Here is a 19,739-nt window from a genome sequence, read left to right as displayed (position 1 = left end):
CAATGGTGGCTGCCATATTTATTCACAGCCATTCATCTTTCAACAATCATTTATTCATTCAACTGACATTCATTCACTCAGCACATGTGTGAGGGTGGATTGGGTGCTGAGCATCATTCTAGGCTCTGGCACACGGCCACGAACACGGCCAAGTCCCTGCACAAGTAAAAATAAAACATATGTAGCATATCAGATGGTGATAAATGCTGTACAGAAAACGGAAGCAGGGAAGGGAGTGTACTTTTACACAGAGTGGCCAGGGAGGGCTTCCCCAAGAAGGTAACACCTGACCACAGACTTAAAGACAGTGCAGTGTGTGATTTGAAGAAAGGGCAGACGTGAGCCATATGGACACTGGGGTACAGCAATCCTGGCAGAGAAGAGCCAGACGTGGGCTATTTCAGGAACATCAGTGAGGCCAGCATGGCTGGAAGCATTGAAGAACCAGAGAGCAAGCAGTAGAAGGTGAAGGTGGAGGGGAGTGGTAGAGAGCTCATAAGGGGTTTGTATGCCACCAAGAGAGCTTGGGTTTCTACCCTGAGTGAGATAGGCAAGCACTAGAAGATTCTAAGGAGAGAAGTGTCATGGCCTGACCACTTAGCCTTCTGTGTCAACCCTGGGCTGTAGGGGTAAGTGTGGGAGCAGGGAGACCAACTGGGAATATTGCAATAGATCAGGCAAGTGCTAATAGGAATTTGCACCGGGATGGTAGCAGTGGAGGGAGTGAGCCAGTAGCGGCGGAGGGAGTGCCAGATCTTGGTGTGTTTTGAAGACTGAGCTGGTGGAATTTGTTGATTGTGATTTATAATAACAAAAATATACACAGTCTTTGTCCCTGGTTTCCAGCTCACACTTCCTGAAACCCGTGGAAATTCCCAAGTGATGAGAGCAATGAGGGCATCTTTTGTTATAATATTTAGTCACTTGTACTCAGTTCCTGAAATTGCTTCAGAGCCATAAAGATGAAATAGATGTCCTGTTATTCATAACAAGCCCCTTTCCACCACAACTGGGTTTATGTCAATGAAGTGACTTTTGGGAAGGAGCTAAGGGTGGGGGACTGTTGCCAGTGGAGCCAACCATGTGATCAGAAGATTGAGACTTTCAATGCCATCCCCAACCTCCAGAGACAGGAGAGGGGCTGGAGATTGAGTTCAATCACCAATGGCCAATGACCTGAGCAACTGTGCCTATGTAATAAAGCTTCCATTAAAAACACAAAAGGACAGGGTTTGAAGAGCTTCCAGGTTGATGAACACGTATAGATTTGGAGAGAGTGGTGCACTCAGAGAGAGCATGGAAGCTCCGTGCCCTTTCCCCATACCTTGCCCTACCCATCTTTTCCATCTGGATGTTCCTGAATTATATCCTTCCATAATAAACCAGTGATCTACTAAGGAAAATGTTTCTCTGGGTTCTGTGAGCTGCTCTAGCAAATTAATCAAACTGGAAGAGGGGGGTCATTGGAACCTCTGACTTATAGCCATTGGGTCAGAAGCATAGCTGACAACCTGGACTTGCAATTAGCATCTGAAGTTGGGGCGGGGGCAGTCTTGTGAGACTAAACCCTTAACCTGAAACCCAAGGCAGGTGGTCGTTGGAACCTCTAACCTATAGCCAGTTGGTCAGAAACACAGGTGACAACCTGGGCTTGTGACTGGCGTCTGAACTGGGGGAGGGGACAGTCTTGTAGGACTGAGCCCTCAGTCTTGTAATCTGATGCCATCTCTAGGTAGATGGTGTCAGAATGGAGTTGAATTATAGGACACCCAGCTGGTGTCTGGAGAATTGCTTGATGGTGTGTGGGAACTCCCTTCCCGCCACACATGTTGGAAATTGGGGTTCAGAACCCCAAATACTGATGAATTGGATAGAGGTGGAGAGAAAGAGAGGAGCCAATGATGCCTCCCAGGGCTTTGGTCTGAGCCCCTGCACTAGATGTGATGATGTATTTTGTGCTATGCAGGGGATGTTAAAATCACATTCAAGTCTGATTTGAAACATTTGCAAATTGGGCTGCACACCCTCTAAGCAAGTTCATCATATTAATATATTCCTTCCCAAAATAACCCCCAGCATGACAGTATCCCAGTGAGGATAGAAACCTTATTTACAGATAATTCACAAAGCTGACTCACTCAGGGTCAGAGACAGGGATTTTAATCATTGTGTTTCCATATTTTTCCCAGTCATGACATGCAGCAGAACAAGGGGGGCCAGCACCATGCCGTTTCTGAGAGCAGAACTCCAGCGCCCCCTGGGAACCCCACTGCGGACACCGGCTTCACTGTTTTGAGCTTCTCCAGGGGTGAAGAATCTCCCCAGTGCAGCCCAGGTCATCAGCTCTTGGCAGAAGAAGTCAAATTCAAGGAACAGCAATAGGATAATGAGGAGATTGAAGCCCATATCCTTGAGAAATGGCCAAAGGGACTGGGGACACTTAGCCTAGACAAGAGAAAGCTCAGAGAAAGTGTGAGAACTGCCTTCCACTATGTTACGCTTTAACATGATGCACAGGACCAGGGTCGAGTGGTGGAAGATACAGGGAGTGCTATTTCAGTTTGGATTTGGAAAGTTGCAAAGTACTTTTCATTAAGTCCTAGTGAAATGGGGGAAACTCTAGAGATACTGGCTCCTACCACTTACCCTTCCAACAGTTCTTTAGGCTGACCAAGCCTGTAACCCAAGATGGTATCTAGCTTCTACCATCTGTCACCCTCCTCATGTCTGTCTATTTCTACTTATCCAGTTTGAATTCCAAGGTCCATCATTTTAAACATTCATACACCCTCAACTCCTTGATCCAGTGACCCACCCCCTTCATTCTATGTGTCTGACAAAAACCCAGCCCTGGTTAGATCTCAGCCTACCTTGCACATGCGTACAAAACTCATCTTGGCTGGGAAAAACACAGAATTATGTTGACTGGTCTCACTTGAAGTTCATGACCACTCATCTCCAGCAGACTTTAGGGCCCCCTAGCAACCATTCTAGAGTTTCCTGGTTTGTTCAATCTCCTGGTCTCCTAGGGGACTATTTCTATATCTTCTCTCTCTTTTAATCCCCTTGTCCTGTTTCTCAGCTGATGACCTTGCTTCCTCTTCCACCAAGAAAGCAGAGGAAATCCGAAAAGACCCTCCACATGTTCCTTCCACGTGGACGGACTTACCTGCATCTGCGCCCACACACTCTGCCTTCCGTCCTGTTTCTACAGATGGATTCTCCCCACTCCTATCTGAAATAGATTCCTCCAATTACCTACTAGTTCCCCACCCACTCCAACCTGCTTGAGGATATTGCTTCAGCGAGTTTCACCCCTTGCTCCTGACTATCCATTTTCCCCTCTCTGCTGGAACATCTCATTAACATGCTGTTGTACCTCCCATCTTAAGACAAAATACAAACAATTCTCCTGATCCTACATCTTCCTCCATTTATCACATCATTCTCTCTGTTCCACTTTATAGTAAAACTCCTCAAAGAGTGGTCCACGCTCACTGTCTCCAGTTCTTGTCTCTTTCTCTCTTAAACCCAAGCTAGAGACTCCAGGAGACAAGGAACCTGCATCCCTGACACCAGATAACGGGGGTGGCTCAGCTCCAGAGACGGTTTCCGGTTCCTTATGCTCCCCTGTCCTCATTCCTCTCCTAAATCACAGATAAGCCATATGCCTCAGCCAGGATCAATCCCATTGCTGGACCTGCTGGTGACCAGGACCACCTGACTCCAAGGACCCCCAGCTCCACCCAAACTTCCCTCCAAGTCACCCATCTGGGCCCCTTTCTTTGGATCCCATCCCAGCCTTAGACATTGAGCTCAGCCTCCTCTTCCTCCGGGACAGCCACCATCAGAGACAAAAAACGAGGCATCAGGATGCAGTTTCCATCCACACCACATGATGGGAAGAGTGCAGCCTTGTGGTCTAACAGACCTGTGTCTGAATCAGGTCAACCCCATTCTTTGTGACCTTGGGCAAGTTGCTGGGCCTCTCAGGGCCTCTGGTTTACAATAATACAGAGAGTTGTAAGAAGTAAATGATGTACTATATGTCAAGGACTGGTCTATAGCTGGAGGTGAATAAATGGTAGCCAACTTCTTTAATTTTTGCTCCTTTTCTCCCCTACAGAGTTACTATTCAAGCTGAGACTCAATTCAACTTTTACACTCATAATGATGAGTTACTATTCAAGCTGAGACTCAATTCAACTTTTACACTCATAATGATGAAAAAAGGAATTGGCAGCTCCTTGGGGTATGACAACCAAAGCCCTTGGATCAATCTCTCTCTGCATCCTAGGACTCTTCCATCACTTAGAAATTTAGTACTTTTCAAATACATTTTCTCTTTTGCTTTCCTTCTGTTTTGTTTTGCTGCCATGTTATTGAGGATGGTAAAGCCACTTTGATCACCTTCATTTCACACGCAGGAAAAGTGCTGGCTGAGAGGTGAGAGGTGGCAAAGTCCCACGTCACACAATTGGCAAGTTGGGGAGTCAGGACTTGCTGGTCCATGACATCCGATTCCAGTGTTCCTTTTCCTGTACCAGCTGCTTGGCTTCAGAGCTTTCTTCTGGGGCAGGCTTGGGGCATAAGTGCCCACGGCCAGATATAAGGTAGGTATGTGTCACAGGCAATAGTGTCTGGGGCCAGGGGTGACTCCATCTACTGGAATAGGCAAGAGGACTTGGGGCCACAGGCTTAGCAACAGTGCCTTGGAGACCCTGGCCAGTGGTTCCAGTCTGGGGGCCAGCTGGTCACTTATCCGTTGTCAAATAGTCAAGGATGTTCCAAGACCATTGCCAGCAGGACACTAATTATGATCTCCTTGGCAAGTGGAAAGATCACGGTGCCGTGGCTGACGTGTGTTGGTTCCTACCTGAGCTCAGGCACTGTGTGAGCTGGCTGAGTCTGGCCAGATGCTCTGACCTTGCTCAGTTCCCATTCTCCATCGATAGACCCCACGGAGTCGAAAGAATTAAACAAGAGGGTGTGTGTGAGTGCCTGAAACATTGGGGGACCTCAGAAAACGGCAGCCCTGACTCCATTCCACGATCGTTGTACCTCCCGTGTACTGAGTTCTCATTGGCTACTGCCCTGGAAGTGACCTTGGGGACACAGAGAATGTTGGCAGCTCCTCTACCTCACTGGGGTACCACAGGCCTTTATGAGCATCACATGATGTTTTCAGCTGGCCTCCTGCCCCAGCCTATGGAAAGGCTGCTCTGAACCCCATCGGTTCTAATTTGGGGATGTGAGGCTGAGTGTAAAGGAGTGGGCAGCATCATTATTAACACTGTTTTTGTAGCCCCAAGGCCGGGGGCGATTTCCTGGGGTCTGATGAATCTCTTTGCTAATTCAGGTCAGTGCAATATGGAGATTTGTGGAGTCCCTACTATGTATGGGTGTCAAGGTGATGATGAGTAAATAATATGGTAGATAATAATAGCTTCTCTTTATTGAGCTACTGCTAATGGGCCATTCCCCCTCCATTAATTTTCTTTAGCCCTTACAGCATCCCCCGCAGGGCAGCAACTATTGACTCCATTTTATAGGTGACGGAACTGAGGTTCAAATACATTAAATGACTTGGCCAAGCCCACACAGCCAGGACGTAGAAGACTCATGATTCAAGTTCACACACGATTGCTCTAGAGACTACTCTTTCCATTAACACCTCAATGTCCCCCAGGAAGTTGCCATGAGAAAGGACATAGAGAAAATGTTTGGGGGGAATTTACTGATAACTCAGTCTTATACGAGAGAAGGCCTCACGTAAAAAATGAATGAGGAATGAAGCTCAGAGGTAAATTGGATCCGAGTAGAGGGGGCGAGGATTGGGAATTTCAACATGAAATTGATACTCACTGCAGCCCTGTTTGTAATGGAAAGGATGTGAAATAACCTGAATGTCTCTCAATAGGGAACTGGTTAAATAAGTTATCATCCAGTCATACAACGGAAGACTGTCTAAGCAACTGATTTTTAAAAAGCAGATCTATCGGTACTTATGTGGAACAATCTCTAAGACACTGTGCTGACTCTTCTCCATTTGCTCCTGTAAATGGATCCCTCCCCTCTCTCCCTGCTCTGCTCTGTGCCCTGGGAGCTGGTCCTCCTGAACTGCACCAACAAGACTCCTGAGTTTTCAGGCTTCCACTTGGGTTTGACCAATGAGGGGCACCAGCAGCAGACTGGGGGGCAGGAGGAGAGAGGAGCCAGGGTATTTCTTCCTAGCTCCGCCCTGTTTGGACAGTAGGGTTCTGACATAGCCTGGCGCCTCTACAACCTCAGCGGCTGCCTGTCAGCCCATCGCCCATGGATTCACTTCTCCTTGGCCTCCGGTACCCTATTTCCGCTCCTTGCCCTTCTGGCTTTAAAACTTCTCCAGTTGGACTGAATGGAACTCTGTTGCCTGCTGGGATCCTGGCTCTGATACAGACATATTTATGAACATTACAGAAGGGATCCCCAAACAGAGATGGCCCCCACTGACCTCCCAAGAACCTTTCCGATCAACTTCACCAGGAACGTCCCCACGAGTCCACCAATGGCGAATATGGACACGGTCACAGACCAGAGCAGAGTCAGAGTATCCAGGTCTATCCGATGTCCATGCCTCCTCTCCCACGACTCATTGTAAAAGGTCTTGATGTACTGAAAACAAACAACAAACCATGTTATTCCTCCGTCCCATTCTGCCGTCCTCGAAGCCAGCCAGTTTGTAAACAAAACAGCTTTTATGGAGCACTGTCTTCATGCCAGGCACTTTGCTAAGCTCTCTTTGAGCTTTATTTCGTTGAATCCTTCTAACACATTTTGTGGATGCGCCCTATTTTTACGTCCTTTTGCAGATAGGGAAACTGAGGCTCAGAGAGACAAAGTGACTTGCTCAGCTAAGTGGCAAATCTGGGAGTCAAACTCAGATCTGACTCTGAACTTAGGGGAACCACAGAGCAGAATCACCTCAGGAATGTGGTTAAAATATACGTACCTAACATAAGAGAAAATATTTACCACCTAGATAGGTAAAGATTCAAGACACACAAAAACACCAACCATAAAAGAAAAACAAAATGCTCATTTGGATTTACAAACTTTTTTCAGTATTTTTATGTTTAGAACATACTTTTGTAAGATATACCTTGTATTTATACAATGTACTGTTGTGTAATTAAGAATTTGGCTGGCCTTTCTGGAACCCAGCAGGACCCTATGGGACCTTCCCGGGACAGACCCCTCCCCCAGAGCCTCTGCTGTAGCCCTCTCTGAAGGACCTAGATAACAGTGTCAGATGCACATTTCCTGAGTTGTTTTACAGATGCTAAAACCCCTACCAAATGGAAGACGTTAACGACTTGATGACCATGAGCACGTAGCCCCAAACCTACAGGTGCCAAACTGGCACAAAAACAGAAATATAGATCAATGGAATAGGATAAAAAGCCCAGAGATAAATCCACGCACATATGGTCACCTTATCTTTGATAAAGGAGGCAAGAATATACAGTGGAGAAAAGACAGCCTCTTCAATAAGTGGTGCTGGGAAAACTGGACAGGTACATGTAAAAGAATGAAATTAGAACACTCCCTAACACCATACACAAAAATAAACTCAAAATGGATTAAAGACCTAAATGTAAGGTCAGACACTACCAAACTCTTAGAGGAAAACATAGGCAGAACACTCTATGACATAAATCACAGCAAGATCCTTTTTGACCCACCTCCTAGAGAAATGGAAATAAAAACAAAAATAAACAAATGGGACCTAATGAAACTTAAAAGCTTTTGCACAGCAAAGGAAACCATAAACAAGACAAAAAGGCAACCCTCAGAATGGGAGAAAATATTTGCAAATGAAGCAACTGACAAAGGATTAATCTCTAAAACTTACAAGCAGCTCATGCAGCTCAATAACAAAAAAACGAACAACCCAATCCAAAAATGGGCAGAAGACCTAAATAGACATTTCTCCAAAGAAGATATACAGATTGCCAACAAACACATGAAAGAATGCTCAACATCATTAATTATTAGAGAAATGTAAATCAAAACTACAATGAGATATCATCTCACACCGGTTAGAATGGCCATCATCAAAAAATCTAGAAACAATGAATGCTGGAGAGGGTGTGGAGAAAAGGGAACACTCTTGCACTGTTGGTGGGAATGTAAATTGATACAGCCACTATGGAGGACAGTATGGAGGTTCCTTAAAAAACTCAAAATAGAACTACCATACGACCCAGCAAACCCACTACTGGGCATATACCTTGAGAAAACCATAATTCAAAAAGAGTCATGTACCAAAATGTTCATTGCAGCTCTATTTACAATAGCCAGGACATGGAGGCAACCTAAGTGTCCATCAACAGATGAATGGATAAAGAAGATGTGGCACATATATACAATGGAATATTACTCAGCCATAAAAAGAAACGAAATTGAGTTATTTGTAGTGAGGTGGATGGACCTAGAGTCTGTCATACAGAGTGAAGTAAGTCAGAAAGAGAAAAACAAATACCGTATGCTAACACATATATATGGAATCTAAGAAAAAAAGAAAGGTCATGAAGAACCTAGGGGCAAGACGGGAATAAAGACACAGACCTACTAGAGAATGGACTTGAGGATATGGGGAGGGGGAAGGGTGAGCTGTGACAAAGTGAGAGAGTGGCATGGACATATATACACTACCAAATGTAAAATAGATAGCTAGTGGGAAGCAGCTGCATAGCACAGGGAGATCAGCTCGGTGCTTTGTGGTCACCTAGAGGGGTGGGATAGGGAGGGTGGGAGGGAGGGAGACGCAAGAGGGAAGAGATATGGGAACATATGTATATGTATAACTAGTTGATTCACTTTGTTATAAAGCAGAAACTAACACACCATTGTAAAGCAATTATACTCCAATAAAGATGTTAAAAAAAAAAAAAGAATTGATCGTGTTAACCCCTGTGACTCCGCCCTGTTACCTCACCATCAACCAATCAAAGAACTGTGCACGAGCTGATCACATCCCCTGATCACATCCCCTCACATGGCCTTTAAAAATGCTTTCCTGAGACCCATGGGGGAGTTCCAGTGTTTTGAGCACTAGTTTCCCGGGACTCTTTGCTGGGCGCCCTGCAGTAAATGCTGCAGTTTCCTTCACCACAACCCAGTGTCAGTAGATTGGCTTTACTGTACGCAGGTGAGCAGACCCGAGTCCGGCTCTGTAACATTTCTTCCTGGTTCGTGAATAGTAGCCTCTAAACCCTTGGGATTTCCTGGATAGGAAATGTTGATGATAGGAGTGTCTTTGTTATCCACAGAGGGGCTCTTGGACCCCACCTGATGGCTTATGCAAGTGAGATACCCCAGTTTGGGGGCTGGCCGTGCTGGAAATACCCACCATGTGGCTGGCACTGGGGGGAGAGCTTCGAGCCAGGTGGTGGCAGCCCTGCCTCCAAGGAGGGGCGGGGGACTGGAGATTGAGGTGATCAGTCATGCCTAGGTAATGAAGCGTCAACAAAAACTCCAGACATGGAAGCATGGTGAGCTTCCCTGGTGGACAGTACTCTGTGAGTTGTTACACATCGAGGTGCTGGGAGGGTGATGTGTCTGGATGTCAAGGGGAGAGAACTCCAGAAGTTTCATGTTTGGAATGCCCTCCCTGTAAGTGTCTCTTCTTTTGTCTGCTTCTGATTTGTATCCTTTTGGCAATAATAAAGCTGTAATTGTTAGCATAGTGCTTTCCTGAGATTTTTGAGTTGTTCTAGCGAATTATCAAGGCTGAGGGGCTAGTGGGTGCCCCCAAATCTGTAAGCAGTTGGTCAGAGTTGTGGGCAGCCCTGGGATCCCCAAGCTTGCAGCTGGTGTCTGAAGTGAGAGCAGTCGTTAGAAGACTGTGCCCTTAGCCCGTGAACTTGGCCTACCTCTGGGTAGTCAGCATCTGAAGGCATCACAAACCTTTGCTCCAGGCAGTCTGCTGGGTGCCAGGGAAGCAATGACCAGCATTGTTTGCAAGGACACTTTGACCTATAGAATCCCATCCGTTGTCCTTTTTGCTAAACCTCAAAGCACTTGCCTGAACTGTGGGCCAGGACTGGGCAAACAGGCTCTAGGTGTTCCCTCTCTATTTTTGGAATCAGCTCTAAACTCTCCCTCCCAGCCACCTTCCTGTCTGTCCTCCCAGCCATAGCATTGCCTGTTTACTAGCTAATTTCTGTTTTCACTTAGGCCTCCTATTCAACACACTCACTTAGCTCAACTTTGGTCCTTCTGGGTGACTCTTTTTTTTTTTTTTTTTTAATTTATTTAATTATTTATTTATTTTTGGCTGTGTTGGGTCTTCGTTTCTGTGCAAGGGCTTTCTCTAGTTGCGGCGAGCGGGGGCCACTCTACATCGCGGTGCGCGGGCCTCTCACTATCGCGGCCTCTCTTGTTGCGGAGCACAGGCTCCAGACGCGCAGGCTCAGTAGTTGTGGCTCACGGGCCCAGTTGCTCCGTGGCATGTGGGATCTTCCCAGACCAGGGCTCGAACCCGTGTCCCCTGCATTGGCAGGCGGATTCTCAACCACTGCACCACCAGGGAAGCCCTGGGTGACTCTTCTTAATGTCTGCCCCAGTGGTCACCCTGCTTGAGGCTGGCTGCTCTCTCAGGCCCTGGCTATGTGCCTGTGGCTCGTCCTGCAGCCCCAAGCACTGCACAGATCTCAGCAGGAACGCATCCAGGCCCGCCACTCCTCACCCACGCTCCTCGTGATTGATTACACCCGAGCCCCATCCCATTTGGGCCCATCCTTGTCTTCGTGGGACCCCTTTGGATGGAAGTCTGGGCTCCATATCTTCCACTGAGGCTTGGACCTTTCATTCCTTTAGAATACTGCTTCCAGAATCTTCCTGTAGGCTCTCCAGACATCACTCATGAGCAAGAGGAATTTTGATTCATGCTCTAGGCTGACACATCACCTCACCCAAGCCACATCAGCCCTGCCTGCCCGAGGACGGGCACCCACCTTGGCTCCCACACAACAGCCCTGGGAATAAGACTCTGATGTCTCCATCCAGCCCTCATCGGCCTCTCAGGCGAGATCCAGACCCAGGGGGCCCGCAGGCACCAAGGGGACATCTCCCACGACAGCTCTGGATTATCGTAGCAGCACTAACAGAACAGATCCCAGGCAAGAAGCATTCTCCTACTAAAAGTCAAGGCTTAAAATGGCTTAAATATGAGGCCATTTGCCAGGTTTCAGAGGAACCCCTTTAGCCTGCATACATGACTGCTTGAAAATTCAGCAATTATCATGTTTCATTTGATTGGTATATAAATTAGCTCTAGATTTTGCATAGCCTTTTACAAGGGCTCAGAATGCTTTAAATAGATAGGTAAATAAGTAGATAGAAGATGATAGATGGGCTTCCCTGGTGGCACAGTGGTTATGAATCCGCCTGCCAACGCAGGGGATCTGGGTTTGAGCCCTGGTCCAGGAAGATCCCACATGCCACGGAGCAACTAAGCCCATGCGCCACAACTACTGAGCCTGTGCTCTAGAGCCTGTGAGCCACAACTACTGAAGCCCACACGCCTAGAGCCTGTGCTCCACAACAAGAGAAGCCACCACAATGAGAAGCCTGTGCACCGCAATGAAGAGTAGCCCCCGCTCACCGCAACTGGAGAAAGCCCGCGAGCAGCAACGAGAACCCAATGCAGCCAAAAATAAAAATAAATAAATTTAAAAAAAAAAAGGATGATAGATAGATAAGTAGATGGATGGATAGATCGATAGAATTTTTAAAAAACGGTACTGATGAACCTAGCGGCAGGGCAGGAATAAAGATGCAGATGTAGAGAACAGACTTGAGGACGCAGGAGGGGAAGGGTAAGCTGGGACGAAGTGAGAGAGTAGCACTGACATATATACACTACCAAATGTGAAATGGATGGCTAGTGGGAAGCTGCTGCATAGCACAGGGAGATCAGCTTGGTGCTTTGTGATGACCTAGAGGGAGGCGCAAGAGGGAGAGCATTTGGGGATATATGTATATATAGCTGATTCACTTTATTGTACAACAGAAACTAACACAACATTGTAAAGCAATTACACTCCAATAAAGATATAAAAAAAAGAGATGGATAAATTGATAAATAGAGAAGTAGGTAGACGGACAGATTAGATAGATAGATAGATAGAACTATGCCAATTAGAATTAGTCATTGGAAACAGAAAAGATAAAGGTTTAGACATGCAGCAATAAATGGACAAAAGAGAGAAAAATATTAGGAATATAACGTCTGTAGGAAAATTCACCACTTGTGGATTGATTGTTCATAAAGCCAGCCAGCTCTCTGCCAGGAGGTCCTAATGACAGCAGGCGTCCACAGGGGCCTCACCACTTTCCTGGAACCTTTAGCACAGCGATTAGCAAACATGGATCACTGGGCTAAATCTGGCCCACTGCCTGTCTTTGTAAATAAAGTTTTATTGGAACACAGCCCTGCCCACTCATTTACATATCGCCTATGGCAGCTTTCTCACTACAGAGATAGACTTGAGTAGTTGGGACAAAGGTCTTATGGCCTGCAAAGCCAAAAACCTGCAAGAGCTCTAGCAGATCAACTTAGTAGAGCAGAAAAAGGGTACACCTTCGAGTTAGGCAGACCTGGGTCAAGTCCCTGTCCATGTGAATGTGGCAGAGGCAGCACTAGAATTTTCACAAAGGGCAGACTCACAGCTGGCAGTTTGGCTGGGGGGTGAGGAAGCCTAGGGGACTTGCCTTGGAACTGAATTTTCACACAAAGAACTTTTTAAAAATCTTAAATTTATCCATTTACTCATTCAGCAAATATTTATTATCAATGCTTACTGTGTGCCAGACCCCATTCTAGGTGCTGGCACTGTAGAAGCAAGAAAACCATGAAGCCCATGTCTTCATGGGGCTTACTTTCGAAAATGGGGGAAGAACGGACAAGAATCAAATAAATATATAGTATCTCAGGTGGTGTTATATTCTGTAAAGAGAAGTAAATTAGGGTGAGGGGCTAGAGAGTGATAGAGAGGTGCTGCTGGGATGGGCTGGTCGAGGAAGACGTCTCTGAGGAGGGGACATTTGAGGAGGAGCCAGAGGTAATTGAAGGAGAGAGCATAGGACTATCTGGGCACATCTGGGAAAGAGTGTTCCAGGCAGAGGGAAAAGCAATTGCAAAGGCCCTGGGGTGCCCGAGTATGGGTGTGTTTGAGGAACAGCATTGGGGGAGGGGGGTCTTGTGGGGGCAAAAGAGGGAGCAAGGGGGAAAGTGCTGGTGATGAGAGCAGAGTGGTCACCAGGCGCCAGGCCCCCTGGGCTTGGGGCCACAGCGGGCTTCTGGGCTGTTTTCCAGGTGTGATGGGAAGCCATGGAGGTCTTGAGCAGAAGCACAGTTTGATCTGCCTTAATTTGTAAAGGGTCCCTCTGGCCTTGGGTGGAGAATAAACTAGAGGAGCCAGAGTGGAAACAGGAAAACCAGGTAGAAGACCCAACGGCAGGCCAGGCTGGAGACCTACTCGGGGGCAGCTGCCAGGGTACTGGCCACTGGTTGGTGCAGAAACCCTGAAGCTTCAATGTCTGAACACAATGAAGATTCCTTTCTAGCTCCTGCAATGCCTAGTGTGTGTCCTACAACTTGTCCCCGTGCCATCTGGGGGAAGAAAGAACTGAAGAACATTCTGGAATGTCCTCACGGGCCAGGCCTCCAGTGTCTTATACTCACTTCTGCTCACATCCCATTGGCCAAAGTTGGGCAAGGGCCATGTGTGGATGCCCGAGGTACCTGGGTGTCCTCTTCCAAATGGGGCATGATAGGTAGTCAGACTCGGGGGGCTCCTTGAAAGCAGGGTGCACAGGACCTACAGTCATTTAGGGTAACTGTGTTGACGAGAAACAAGTGGATATATTAAGAATGGGGCTAAGGGCTCCCCCCACACACACCAGGAATGCAGACACATTAACCTCCCTGGGCCTCGGTTTCCTCATCTATAACAGGGGTTAGTTCTGGCTCCCTTGGGGACTGTAATGAGGATGAAATCTGATACCGTCCCTAATGGGGCAGCGCAGTCGGTGCCCACAGTGGGCATTATTTTCATCATCAGCTTTCCAGAAAGTTTCCAAATATCTGAGGCGAGAGAAACACGGAATGCTTGTGAGATGCAGCCGGGTGGCGGCCAGGGCCAGCGTCAGCTACTGCCTGGATTGTTCAAGTGGTGAAATTCCGCCTCGCCTGAGGGTACACAACCTTGGCCTGCAGTCCCTCTCCTCCTCCAACCCCCCCCCGCCCGGACCCGGTTATCCCACCACTCAAGAGGTGAAGCTGGTGGGCAGGGGCCTCAGGACCCTGTGTCATCGCTAAACCAGCATCCCTTCTGCTGGGTCAGTGCCCTCGCTGTGACTTATTTTCACCAGCACCTCTGGCGGCAGCCTCTATTCACCAGGTCTGTGCACGGTCACCCCCAGACCCCAGCATCTGCATCTCCTGGGTCCGAGAGTTTCTTTCTCCTTCTGAGAGGCCAGAGCCCCGGTGAAGTCTGACGCCGACACAGAAACCCACCACCAGGCGTGGGCCCTTCCCACCAGTGTTAGACTCCGCTCCCTGGGCTCTCTGCTCCCATACTGGTCTCCTGGACCCTGGGGCTGCCTCGCTTGCTCACACCTAGGCCCACAGCAAAGGGAAGAGATTTCTGAGTGATCACTGGCCACAGGCTGAGCCCCTCCAGCTTCGGGCCCCCTTCCATCCTCCTGGCCACTTCACCAGGGAATTGTCACCACCTGTCAGGATCTGGGGTCCCCAGGGGAGCTGGGGTCCCCGTGCAGGCCTGCCCGGCTCCAGCTCCTCCAGCTCCAGGCAGTTTCCGCCCTGGGAGGGGCTCCCAGGCTGAGCCCTGGCCCCCAGCCCGAGCCCTGGCCCCCAGCCCGCCTCCAGTGCTCGCAGGCTGGGTGGTGCTGACTCGTGCTCCTGTTCTGGCGCCTGTGATCCTGCTTGAGCCGGCCCTGGCCTCCTTCCCAGCCTCCTCCCCCTCCAGCCCTTTGGACCCCACAATCCGGCGGTCCCCTCTCTGCAGCACCATTCCCAGGAAGCCTGCCGCTCTCTCTCAAGCCCGGGATAACATAAAGCCCTTCCACCTGCCTGTGTTCCCATCTCCACCCCGCGCATCTCTCACTGCTGGGCACCTCCCCAAACTGGAGAGACAGGCAGATACAGAGAACCACAACTTACCAGAGCAAAAATGCACAGTAGCAAACCAGTGCCGGGGCAGGAAAACCTGAACTGTAATTAATGAATTGCTGAAGGCTCAGTGTGGACAAGTCTGAGAGTTAATATCTCTGGGGACCCAGTCATATCCGTCCCCCTTTTGTGAGTTTTACCTCCAGGGTCTCTACCAGATTCTCACAGGGACTGTCAGAAGAATCCCCTTATGCTTCCAGCAGGGGAGGGGAAAAGGAACCATTCTGAAATACATCAGAGCATTCTGTTCTTCTTCACAAGGCCTGTCCTTGGGAGAAAATATCTCACTAAGTAAATGGAGAGATATTCCATGTTCTTAGACAGGAAGACTCAATATTGTCAAGACATCAGTTTCCCAACTTGATCTATACATTCAATACGATACAAGTCAAAATCCCAGCAAGTTATTTTGCGGATACTGACAAACTGATTTTAAAGTTTATATGGAGACACAAAAGACCCAGAATAGCCAACTCAACATTGAAGGAGAACAAAGTAGGATCTGACATTACCCTACTTCAAGGCTTACTATAAAGTACGGTAATCAAGACAGTGTGGTATTGGTAAAAGAATAGTAGCAGATCAATGGAACAGAAGAGAGTTCAGAAATGGACCCACATATAGTCAACTGATCTTTAACAAAGGAGCAAAGGCAATATAATGGAGCAAAGATAGTCTTCATCAAATGGCACTGGAACAATAGACATCCACATGCAAAAAAGGGGAAAAAAAAGAATCTAGACATAGATCCTACACCCTTCATAAAAATTAACTCAAAATGGATCAAAGGCCTAAATGTAAAATGCAAAACTATAAAACTCCTAAAAGTTTTAACATAGAATAACATAGGAGAGAAATCTAGATGACCTTGAGTATGGTGATGACTTTTTAGATAAAACACTAAATGCGTGATTCATGAAAGTAATAATTTATAATCTGGACTTCATTACAATTTAATGGTCTATAAAAGATGATGTCAAGAGAATGAGAAAAAAAGCCACAGACTGGGAGAAAATATTTGCAAAAGACACATCTGATAAAGATCTATTACCCAAAATATATAAAGAACTCTTAAAACTCAATAATAACACAAACAAATCTGATTAAAAAATGGGCAAAAGACGCAAACAGCCACCTCACCAAAGAAGATATACAAATGGCAAAGAAGGATATGAGAAGACATTCTACATCATATATCATTGAGGAAATGCAAATTAAACAATAAGATACCACTACAAACCTATTAGAATATCCAATCCAAAACACTAACAACATTAAATATTGGCGAGAATGTGGAGCAACAGGAACTCTCATTCACTGCTGGTGGGAATGCAAGATGGAACAGCCACTTAGGAAGACATTTTGTCAGTTTTTTACTAAACTAAACATACTTTCCCCATACAATCCAGAAATCATGCTTCTTGGTATTTACCCAAATGAATTGAACACTTACATCCATACAAAAAACTGTACATGGATGTTTATAGCAGCTTTATTCATAATTGCCAAAACTTGGATACAATTAAGATGTCCTTCAGTAGGTGAATGGATAAATAAACTGAGGTACAGCCAGACCATGGAATATTATTCAGAATCAAAAACAAATGAGCTTTCAAACCATGAAAAGACACGGAGGGATTTTAAATACGTACTACTAAGTGAAAGAAGCCAACCTGAAAAATTATACATTGTATGAGTCCAACGATATGACACTCTGGAAAGGGAAACCTTCAATCTGTAAAATATACGATATCTGCAATACAGCAAAGGGAATAAAGCAAGGTGTGCCTGTATAGAGACAGTAAAAAGATCAGTGGTTGCCAGGGTGAGGATGGGAGGAATGAATAGGCAAAGCACAGAGAATGTTTAGGGCAGTGAAGATATTTTGTAAGATACTACAGTGGTGGGTACAAGTCATCACACATGTGTCAAAATGTATAGAAAGTACAACACAAAGAGTGAACCTTAATATAAACTGTGGGCTTTGGGTGATAATGATGTGTCAAGGAGGGTTCATCAATTATAACAAAGGTACTGCTCTGGTGCAGGATGTTAACAGTGGGGGAGTGGAGGCAGGGGGTATATGGGAATTCTGTGCTTTCCACTCAATTTTGCTGAGAACATAAAACTGCTCTAAAATATAAAGTTTATTAATTAAAAACATTTTTTGAATGAGTGAATGACAGGATTGCCCCTTCCTCGTGTTCCCACCGTCATTGCTTGCACTACTACTTTTCTACTCATATCATTCTATTCCAGGTTCAAGTTTTACACGTCTCTTTGCATTATAAGCCATGAGTGTAAAGGCTCTCCACCCTCTGCTGGAGGCTCTGCTGGATTACCAAGATGACGCAAGAGTGCAAATTCCCAATCCTCTTAAAGACAAATATGGACAAATTGGATACCGGCTCAGGATGACATCACAATGACAAAATCAAAGCCATTGATTAATGCAAGCGTTCAGAGAAGCCATGTAGACCCCCTGGTTTTCAAACTGTTTTTAGTATCAGAATCAATTTTTCAAATGAACTTACAGAGCCCCTAAAATGTAAAAGAGTTAACAGAATAAAAAAAGTGCTGTTCTAGTACAGATGGAGTCTGGATCCCTGAGGCACTTCTGCAAAGTCCAGGGCTCCTGGGGCCCCTTTGAGACCCACTGGTCCAGCTTCCCCCTATGTTTTGCACACAGCATGCTGGGCCCCCAAACAAGGAAAAGCCTTAAAAGCACCCACAAAAGTCCACAGCCTGGCTTCTGTCTGCCTCTGTAGCTCATGCCCTTATGCTGTCCAAAATACATCCTGGGCTCCAACAGTATCAGACCTGCATTTCTGCAAAGATTTCATATCTCAGGCTTCAGTGCCTTTGCTCCACCTTCAAGATGCAGCTCTGGCATCACCTCCTCCAGGAAGACTTCCTGTATACCACCATCAACCCATCCACTTTACCCCAGGGATGGAGGTAGGTCAAGCAGAAACCAGCACCCGCAGGAATGGGTAGCACCTAAACCTAACAGCCTAGGTGGGTGAGAACTAAACCTTCATCTGCAAACCAGCAGAGTGGTATTAGGAGGGCCTGGGGAACTGCACCTAATGACCTGATTTCAGAAGAAAACAAAAGCCAGCAATGGATCTTAAACCAACAGATACTCAAGTGACCTCCAGCTGTGATTAAAAGCCATAAACAAAGAAAAAGCAGATCAAGGAAATGTTTCTGTGCCTAAGATCCCTTCGTAAGCCTCAGATTTCGTGTTCCTTGCCCTGGAATAAGACCCTTAGGATCTGGCCCCTGGGACCTCCGAAGATCCCTCTCCTCTCTACACTCTCCCAGGACCCTCCATGAGCAGGGAACGGACCTCACGAATTGTCATCATCCTCTATTTCTGTATCTCCCACCTCCCCCTCGAGGGCAGGGGCTGGTCTCACTCTCTCTGTCCCTCCCTCCACCCCAGTGTCCAGCAAGGGTCTGGCACAGAACCGGCCTGCAAATGTTTGCAGAATGGGGTACCACCCCGGGCTAGGCGGTAACACCCGGCTTTCCGCGTTGCCGCAGCGCCCTCTGCTGGGCACATCCCGCTGCCGCGGGCACTCACCGGAGTGGGGGCGTTCACCGCCGAGAGGTTGTACCCATAGAGGAAGGAGGAGCCGAAGGCGCCCACGAGAGAGGCCACGACCAGAGAGCAGGACCAGTCCTGGGAAAGGAGAGCAAAGCACGTCAGACCTGGCACTCGGGCGCACAGCCAGGGGCCCGCAGGACGCAGCTGGACCGTCCTCTGCTGGGGAGGATTTCCAGATCAAGGATGCAGGTTCCTCAGAGCCAGCCGGCAGGAGGGCCTCCCATCCAGGTCCGGCCCAGGGGGGTGTGGCCAGCCCAGGGAGCTCAGTTTGCCTCTGTCCACACCACTGCCCTCTTTGTCCGGCTGCAAGAGGATCTGTGAAACTCAGACCTACTGTCCTTCACAGGTGCTGTTAGCAGCTACGACACTTATTTTAGCTGAATTCAGCCAGTCTCTGACTCACATAGGAGCAAAAAGCAAAGCCAGACTAAGCCGCCAGCAGCAGCAGCTGGTTCTTATTAAGCGCTATGGACCAGGCATCTGTTCTAAGCCCTTTCCGGGTATTCTCCCATAGAATCCTTAGATCAGTACTGTTTTATCTTGATTTTACAGGTGAGGAAACAGGCATGGGGCAGTCCCTGGTGCTGTCTGGGTTGGGGACCAGAGCCCAGGTGGTCCAGCTCCAGCCCCCATGCAGCCACCCACTGCACCACACTGCCTCTCCCCCCCGCCTCTCCCCCGCTGACGCTGCTGACGGCCACACAGACGCACGCACACCCACGCACACTCTGTTCCAGGCTGGAGCTGTCCATCTACAGGCCAGCGTGAGCACCTTGGGACAAGGACCTGCAGACAGAGATACAGGGCTTGACCCGAAGAACCAAGCATCTGCCTCCATGTAATCCTGCCCTATGGACCCATCCATGGACGGCCACAAGCATGACA

General features: G+C 47.6%; 1 protein-coding gene across 3 annotated transcripts in view; it reads right to left on the bottom strand.

Annotated features, from left to right (window-relative positions):
- The window catches only part of SLC2A9 (solute carrier family 2 member 9), a 290,277-nt gene that overhangs the window by 248,456 nt on the left and 22,082 nt on the right, over positions 1 to 19,739 (bottom strand). For all 3 annotated transcript variants that reach the window (XM_082389500.1, XM_082389502.1, XM_082389501.1), the window contains 2 exons: positions 18,831 to 18,929; positions 6,494 to 6,654 (listed from right to left, as the gene is read on the bottom strand). In XM_082389500.1, the coding sequence (XP_082245626.1) occupies positions 6,494 to 6,654; positions 18,831 to 18,929 (260 nt within the window). The remainder of the gene's footprint in view (positions 1 to 6,493; positions 6,655 to 18,830; positions 18,930 to 19,739) is intronic.

The sequence above is a fragment of the Balaenoptera borealis genome (genome assembly GCF_965194805.1).
Source record: "Balaenoptera borealis genome assembly, chromosome: 4".
NCBI lineage: Eukaryota > Metazoa > Chordata > Mammalia > Artiodactyla > Balaenopteridae > Balaenoptera > Balaenoptera borealis.
The sequence above is the reverse complement of the archived record's forward strand: the minus strand, read 5'-3'. Positions and strand labels throughout refer to the sequence as shown.